Here is a 9,092-nt window from a genome sequence, read left to right as displayed (position 1 = left end):
TTAATATATAATTTTTATTCTTTATTTGTGATTATCTTTTTTGTTTATAATAATTATTTGTAAATAAATCTAATTTTAAAAATAAGTAATGAGATTACCTAATAAAACTTATGACAAGATCTCATAATTATTCTTACCTTGAAAAATTTAAATCACTACTCATAACCTTCCTTAAAATTTTCATTTAAAAGATTTATTTTTAAATTTAAATCACTACTCATAATTATTCTTATTGTATCTTTCTTTATTTCATTAATACCAAAAATAAAATAATAAGCAAGAAAAGGAAAAGAAAAATAGTAAAAGCCAACCTATACTTGGTAAGTGAGCCAATGTTTAAAACACAAATGAACCTGATTAGAGTTAGTTCATGTATAATGTCTCGACGCTGTCAATTTCTACAAAATATAATTTCACGACTCAATTCTGGATCGTGATTAACGCATGAACCCAATATGTAAAGCCCATTAGGCCCAAGTAAGTCATATTTAGTCATTTATACTGGTTTCATATTCCATGGGTCATGCATTGGTCACTATGAGCTCAATACCATCCATGCATTCCATCTCAAAAATACGTTGTACTTTATGTGTTCACATTATCCTCATAAGTCATATAACATTTGACAACTCGTGGCTACATTAGTATCGTTGCTAGACAACATACATATACAAAGTGAGTAAAGGACTGGATAGCGGTTTGAAACTGGATGTGGAGGACAACTACTGAATGCCATGGTAATGAACCTACCAATGATGGATATGGGTAGGACACCTCAAGCTACAATCCAGCTATCTCCAAATCTGAACCAAAACATGAGCTGAAAACAGTGAGCATAAAACTCAATGAGGGACATAAGAAGGGAACAAGCAATTACACACAGCATGATTTATAAAGCTATGCCATTTCTTTTTGAAACCATGCATTTTAGATTTCTAAACCAAATCCATGATGCCTTTGTGTTACCCAACACATAATTTAGCTGTTTTTAATGTACTCAAATCATTTCAAAGCATCTAGAGTTTTAATCCAAGGTGGGAAAGCACCTTATGTGGAAACAAGTTGAAAACAACTGCTTTTGGGAAAATAAGCTGCAGGCATCAATACCTTTGCAACAAGTATTCATACCCGTAGAACAAAATGTCCTCCCTTACCTTTCTGGCCTAGAAGTATAACTACGTTCCCTATGGGTATTGATACTTTTGGTCCAAAATGTCCCTTGGTGCCCTTTGGAAGAACAAGTATTGATACCCCATTCAAGGGCATCAATACTTCACCTAAACTTCTGCAGTTTCAAGTCCAAAATCACCCCAAAGCTCAAAACTTTGAAGCAAGGCATATTAGCATAAACCTCAATTGAAACCACTTCATTACAAGGCACTTAACACTACAGAACATGCTTGAAGTTCATTTTACAAAATCAAAAATAGTTATTTGATTAAAGCTCACTTTCTAAACCTAAAATAGTTATTTGTAAATCAAAAAAATTATGTACTTTGCTTATACCTAAAGCAACTAAAACTGAAATTAAATTAAGTATTTATAGCCTACTTTCTATAGCTAAAATAAATTTGAAATACCAAATTTAACCTTAGATGCCTTAACAGTAGGGATGTAAACGAAGGCTTTTAATAGTCCACTCGGGTTCGGGTAGGTTTCAAGCACCACCCTTAGGATACCCTAATGCTGAACCCAATTATACATACATCCATACATACATACATATATATATTAATATTATATATAATGTTTCAAATATTTGTAAGTTGTGCAATTCAAATATTTATCCTGTTACCTTCAACACAAACTTTCCATCTTAACCAACTTTTTTTTTTGTAAACTACTAACCAAAAAATTAACTTTTATATGATTTTTAGTTATTTAAGTTGTTTGAGTTATTTAATCAGGTATTTAATGGATTCGGGTAATTAGCGAATAGTGCTACATTATTAGGCTTTGGTTTAGATAGAGTTTTACGATTTTATTTGGGTTTTATTAGAGTTCAAGTATTTTTTTTTTTTTTGTGTGATAAGTAATTGCAAATTTATTGCTAAATTGCCAAAATCATAAAGGAAGATACCTTCTTAATTAAATGGATTCAGGGTTGGGTACCTAAAAAAAAACCGGTACTCTACCCCGTTTACATCCCTACCTAATGGTTTCCCAAATACTGAAATTACAATTAAATCCATAAAATATATAAAATAAGTAAAAGCAAATCTCTAAAATATCCTTCATTAAATATATTCTTCTCCCACATCAATAAATTGTAATTTCTGACCCACAAAACCATTATCTGTGGATCCAGCAAGGGGAGCCTTACATTGGGTTTCTTTTTAATGTTTTAGATGTTGTGGTTTGGTTGGTGGTAGTAAAAGCAGTCTGGGTACCATTTGTTGTCAAGTAACTCAAAGGCCTGGAAATAGAAGTTGTAAAACGGACAGAATATCCATAGCACTTCAGACATAAATTCATTAGAGAATTAGAAATTCAGAAAAAAAAAACAAACAAACAAACACTTCACTATCGTAAGATGAGAAAAATACCTTGTTATTTAATCCACTCAGTGTCAAATACACCATTAAACTGGGATCACGCGTTCTGTCACCCAAAAAACATGAGCAGAGACATAAATCAACTTTTACTCTGATTTGAAGTCTTAACATGTGAAATAAAGAATAAGAACTTATAAATACAAAAGGAAATAATAAATAATGATATTGACATTTACAGATCCAAAGTTCAATACTATTAAATTTTTAAATTCACGGAGGTTGCATTTAGATAATTTAGTACACAAGTAGATGATAGACTCATGAAAACTTGACTTTCTTGATTTCGATACACCTTAAGAACTATAAATCTGAAATTCATCTACTCATACCCTCTCAACTACAAAAGTGTTGAATCTTAAGTAGTTTCTAGATATTATTTACCTTCAACCCTCACAATTTATATGACAAACCAAATCCAAATTCATTTTCCCAACATTGCAATAATGAATGTGCATTCTTTGGATTTGATTATGCATGTGGTGACTTGAACACAGAACCACATGAAGACACAAAAGAATAGTAATGAAAGAATTTAAACATATTATAAGAAAGCAGCTAGGTCATTCACTTCAACATGATATTGTGTATACTTACAGTCATTATTTAACAATAAATTTTTTATTCTTAAATGTTTTCAGAAATTTCTAACAACAGAATAAACTGAAAACAAGGAGAAATTAAAAATTAATAGCCTTGCACACTAAATAACAGAAGGTGAGGTGATACAAGTTTGGCACCTATAGAATCTGAATACCAAATCTCTGGTCACACTCGAAGGATAGCCTTTCCACAAATATTACCTTTCTTTCTTTCCTTTTTCTTGCCCTTATTTTTCACTTTTATCATCTGAGCATTATCAAGAGCTGGACACGGTTTAACAAAAAAAAAAACAAAAAGAAGAAGAGTTCCATTGGACTGCCAAGTTCTCCACCAAACAAGGTGCCATTAAACCCAAAATTGGACAAGCTAGGACATAATTATCAAGCAACAGTACTTCAGTAAATAAAGATGCCAGTACCAAATCAGGGCACCACATATCACCAAAAGCTAGAAATGACACAGAAAAAGGTCATGATTATTACAAACAGGCAGGGGGTCTACTTGAGATTGGAAAAGAATCTAATTGGTTCCAATGGGAACTTCTATCTAAATCAAATAAGCAAAAGAGATGCTACACGCCAGAAATCCAAAGTACTTTCCTAACTACAACACTAATATCTATCTTAATTTTGTATAGAAGAGAGAAAATCACAATTGAATTACTCAAAGAAAACCAGTAGAGTAAAATAGCAGTTCACTGAACACAATATGGCAGATAACAAGGCCCTTACCTTTATGATGTAAGCCTTCTCAAGTCCAAAACGGTAGAAGTTGCAAATGGCATGATTGCATGAAATACTTTTAACTTGTATCCATAAAATCCCATTTAATGAGTACTCAGGACATAGATAATGCAAATTGATAAGGTACAAGTCTGCATCCATGCAATTTGATAAGTTATTTGTACTTGCAATCTACCCATCCTGATTCAGCATCGTAATGAAAACACCACTCTTCTCCACAAAAATACAAGCTTGATGGTTTTACATGTGATACTAGGCTTGATTTCCCATGCATCTCAACCTCATGGCAGTACCGTGCACACTGACCCTTGGATACAACTTAATAGCTGGTCATAGTACAATTAGTATTGTCATCATCAAGCCAGAGGAATTTCAAGTGATTATCAATCCCTAACAAAATCAGCACGACCTCCTCCATAAGCAAATAAGACCCATCTCCCACAATGAATTCGCACAACCTGCCATCAATTTCAATCAAACTACAGCCTGGTACCTTTCTGACCTTCTTTTCTCCCATTTCCTTCCTCACCTTCACTACCCAATCCCATTGGTTAGAAGAGGCATACATGTTTGATAGAAGGACATGAACACCACCATGGTCAAGACCTCGCTCAACCAAGCTCTCAACTGTCTCTTTCCCCAACTCAACATCACCATGCATTCTACAAGAATTGAGTAATGCACCCAACACGTAGGAGTCAGGTTCCATAGGCATCTCTCTCACTAATTTATTTGCCTCTTCAAACAGTCCAGCTCTACCCAACAAATCTACCAAACAACCGTAGTGCTGGACACCCGGCTCAATACCATAAACCTTACTCATGTAATTGAAGATTCTTAACCCTTCATCCACCAATCCCATTCGACTGCAAGCACTTAGGACACATATAAAGGTAACTTCATTAGGAACAACTCCTTCACTTTGCATCCTTGCAAACAACTCAATCGCTCTCGCACTTTGATCATGATTTGCTAGGCCTGAAATCAAAGAGGTAAATGCAAAAACATCCTTATATGGCATCTCATCAAATACTGAACAGGCCATCTCAATGCAGCCGCACTTGGCATACATGTCAACAAGGGCAGTGCCTAAAACTCTGTCTAACTCCATTCCATTTCTATCTACATATGCATGTATCCACCTTCCGTGATCCAAAGCGCCAAGAAATGCGCAAGCAGTGAGAGCTCCCACGATCCCAGCATGATTTGGGCGAAGGCCAGAGAGCTGCATATCATTAAAGAGTCCCATAGCCTCTCTAAACATCCCCATTTGCACGTACCCAGTAATCATGGCACTCCAAGAAACTGCATTCCTTTCAGGCATTTGATCAAACAGTTCCCTTGCAAACTCAGCTTGGCCAGATTGAACATACCCATTCAGCAAAGAGGTCCACGTAATGACATCTCTGTTAGTACTCACATTAAATAGTTTACGAGCTGCGTCCATTAAGCTCAAATTAGCATACAAATGGATCAATCCGTTTAGTACAAAATCATAAGATTCCCAACCCAACTTAATCACTAAAGCATGAGAAGCTAAAGCCGTAGAAGAATACGTAGTGCAGGCTCGAAGAACGAAAGAAAAGGTGTAGTTGTTGGGCAAGAACCCACTCTGAAGCATGTTTTTGTATAGAGAAATGGCGGTGGCATTTGCGTTTCTCTCGACAAAAGCTCTTATGATAGTGTTCCAAATGAAGGTGGTTCGATGTTGAAGAGAAAGAAAGAGTTTGTAAGCGTGAGAGAGATCGGCGTCGGCGGAGACGGCACAGAAGGAAATGATTCTGCCGGCGGCATAAGGGTCCAAAAGAGTGGCTGAGACGATGAGATGGGATTGCATTTGCTTGATTTGAGACATTGTGAGGCATCGGTCCAGTAAAGCAAGGCTTCTTCGGCTTGCCTTGACAAATCTGGAGGCAAAACTCGAAGCCGACATTAATCTCAACCTTTGGCCTTCGTTTCAAAATTGAGTGAATTTCTGCATTTGTAAGAATAAGAGTATTCCTGTTTCCCAACATAACACAAACACAAATGCAACACTAAACTTGTTTACTACTTCAAAAGCGTAATGATGCTTCGCAGTGGATTGATTCTGCGGGAATTATTTATGTCTATGAAGAGAAAAAGAACTATTATATTGGTTTCTTAAAAGAGAGAGTTGATTTCTGGAGAGAAAATTGTTATAATTCAGAGCAGAACAGGAATATTTTTTTAAAAAAAAGTTTTTAAATTATTTTTACAAAAATTCAAATAAACGTATATATTTTTATTATATTCAATTAACTTTTTATATTTTTATTTTGAAATAAATGCACACTTATATTTTAAGTATATTAAGTAATCAAAATGTAATTTTCATGTGTTTAATATACATACTAACATATTATAGTTGAAAATAATGTAACATATTAATATATCATGATTAATGATGATCTAACATGCTAATTTGGCATGATAACATGACCTTGACCCTGTGATTTTTTTTTTTTTATATCAAAGTCATATTAGTGTCATATAGATAAAAACTCACGAGTGACATTTTGATTAATATTAATTAATTAATCATTAGTTATAAATATTTATTTGACTTAAAATAAAAATATAAAAGTTTAATTGGATATAATAAAAGAATAGAGATTTCTTTGAATTTTTTAATAGTTTAAATACTTATTTAAACATTATATTTAATTTTTTTTTATTATTTTATTTTGAAAACAAAATAAAAATATTAAAAATTATCTTTGGCCATGAAAATTACGGGAATTATAAAACCACAATAATTAAAGGAAAGTTTAAAAAATTGCGTTAACCAACTGTGCATAGCTATAAAGTATGTTTTTTACTTTTGTTTTAAGTAATAAATTATCCCAATTTAATGATTCTTAATATGTGCCAATAACTAGAATTCATTTTTGTATTTTTGGTCAAGCATGTTGTCATATGCTATACTTATATAGTCAAACACAAAATATGTTAATGACCCAAACTTACTCAAACACAAAATAACCCTACCACCTCTAATTTAGGGTTAAAGACTAATGAAGGAATAAAGAGCATATGTAGAGAGCTTCACATTGTTTATTGCATCAGAAGTGGACTACATTGCAGTGTGTGGGCACGCACTGGATAAGGGTGAACAAAATCAATACAGGCCAATTATTTATCAAAACTAAATACGGTTTGGATAAAACAATTTAGTCTAATTGGTCTATTATGTCAATTGGTCCAAAATATTTGATCCAATTATTTTTTTGACATATTCTTGGTTTTAAAATTTTTAGACCAATCCACCCAAAAATCCAAACTAATTTATATGTATATACATATATATTATATTAATATATAATTTTTTTATATATTAAGAAGAATTGATAGTAAACTTAAATAATAATATACTTAAAATATATTAGTTTATTATATGTATTTGTATAAATCATAATCATAACAATTTAATATTAGACTATATATATATATTATATATATTTATTTATTTATAAATTTGTATAAATATGAAATTACAAGTTATATACTTTAAATAATATAAGTTATATGTTAATATTAATATATGATAATAAATATCATACATATTAATATGTTATAATTAATACACCTATATATAGCTAGTAATATTTTGTAATATAAAATGTTATGAATATATATATATATATAATACAAACATATTATATTTATACATATATTTAATTTATACATAAGCATTACTATAAATTATAATAAACTTTATTTATATAGTTACACTTAAAAACTTTTTTAGTTATCACTTTAGATTTTATAACAAATTGTTTATAATTCGTTGTTATTTGTATAAACTTTGTAATATATAACATTATAACATATAAGTTGTGTCAGTAATTTCATGTATATGTAATAAAGTAATATATACATATAAATATATATTATATAAAATTAACATATTACTTATACTTATTGATATATAATTAATTAATATTTTACAAAATAATCAGTTTAGTCAATAATTAATAACTAATATATTATAAATAAGGAACAAAATAATATTAGTTTTTTATAATTTAATAATATTAAAAATATTATATTATTACATATAATGTCTAATATATTATGAATATCTAAAAATATTATTTATTTTTATAGTGTTTATATTTTATATAGAAAATTTTATTATAAGTATAATAAAATTTATTATTAATAATAATTATTCATTTATTAAGAAAATATAAAATATTTATCTTTTGTTGATGTAAAGACTTGAACTTAAGTGTGAATGGAAAATAAATCTAACCTTTATCAAATCTATCAGCTATTCAACTTAGTCCCTATTTGACTTGACTTTTTTTTTCAATTTATCTACTTTTTAAAAGAAAAAGTCAAGTCAAACAATATTTTTGATAAGTTGTTAAAAAAAAAGCTAATAGTTTTTTTTTAAAGAACAAAACTTAGAAAAAAGAGCTTAAAGAAAAGCCCCAAAGAGGAGTTTTTTCTTCTCTTCTTTTAAAAACATATCAGCTTTTCAGGAAATACTCCTTTCTTTCAATCAATCTCCCACTCCTTTCCTTCCCTCTGCAAATCATCCTTCCCTAATGTTAGAAACGGCATGATTAGAGCATCAACGCAGTGGAATAAAAAAAATTGAAATAAAACAAAACCATGTCTCTTACCTTTGGATCACTTTGGTTGTTTAATGCAAAATTATGTACCACATAAAATCAGAAAAAGAATGTACCTTTCCAAGTAATATCGTAATCAAATGGATTCCTTTTGGTGACAAAACACGAATACCTTTGGTGTGAAAGAATCCCAGCCACTCAATCGCTTGGCCTCCAATGATGCACACACGATTGCAACGGATCCTTCTCAAGGAGAGAGCTTTATGCCACGAGCTTGTGCTAGCAAGTGGACAATGATTTGTCTTCTTTTCCTCTTTCATTTCTAGCAAAGAATCAAAGGAGAAGTTTTTCAAAAGAAAATAAACGTCTCAAGAGTGGCAGCACTCAAGAGAAAAATCCTTCTCCAATGAAAAAAAAGGAGTGGCTATAATGTGATATTTATATCTAGGTTTAACTTATTAAAATTTACAAAATAAGTCCTTAATATTATAACAATTATAATAGTTAACCAATACCTAATTAAACTCTTTTAATTAGGTCCTTAATAGTTAAAACCTAGAATTTGATTTAAGTCTAACTTAAATCATCACACT

The 9,092-nt window shown here is 30.9% G+C and overlaps 1 protein-coding gene across 3 annotated transcripts; it reads right to left on the bottom strand.

Moving 5' to 3' along the window:
- LOC18589492 (pentatricopeptide repeat-containing protein At5g66520) lies at positions 539 to 6,068 on the bottom strand. 3 transcript variants are annotated; one of them, XM_018126542.1, is made up of 4 exons: positions 3,887 to 6,068; positions 2,547 to 2,601; positions 1,155 to 1,323; positions 539 to 803 (listed from the first exon to the last, which is right to left on the bottom strand). In XM_018126542.1, the coding sequence occupies exon 1, from the start codon at positions 5,829 to 5,831 to the stop codon at positions 4,218 to 4,220; it is 1,614 nt and encodes a 537-aa protein (XP_017982031.1). In that variant the 5' UTR covers positions 5,832 to 6,068; the 3' UTR covers positions 539 to 803; positions 1,155 to 1,323; positions 2,547 to 2,601; positions 3,887 to 4,217. The 3 variants fall into 3 exon arrangements, with proteins under 3 accessions (XP_017982031.1, XP_007014547.2, XP_017982030.1); XM_007014485.2 differs by having other exon boundaries at positions 1,155 to 1,285; XM_018126541.1 differs by lacking the exon at positions 1,155 to 1,323.

This window comes from Theobroma cacao, chromosome 9, assembly GCF_000208745.1.
Source record: "Theobroma cacao cultivar B97-61/B2 chromosome 9, Criollo_cocoa_genome_V2, whole genome shotgun sequence".
Taxonomy (NCBI): Eukaryota; Viridiplantae; Streptophyta; class Magnoliopsida; order Malvales; family Malvaceae; genus Theobroma; species Theobroma cacao.
The sequence above is the reverse complement of the archived record's forward strand: the minus strand, read 5'-3'. Positions and strand labels throughout refer to the sequence as shown.

What these genes read in the sequence shown, in the direction of transcription:
- LOC18589492 (XM_018126542.1), bottom strand. Translation starts at nt 5,831, where the DNA reads ATGTCGGCTTCGAGTTTTGCCTCCAGATTTGTCAAGGCAAGCCGAAGA.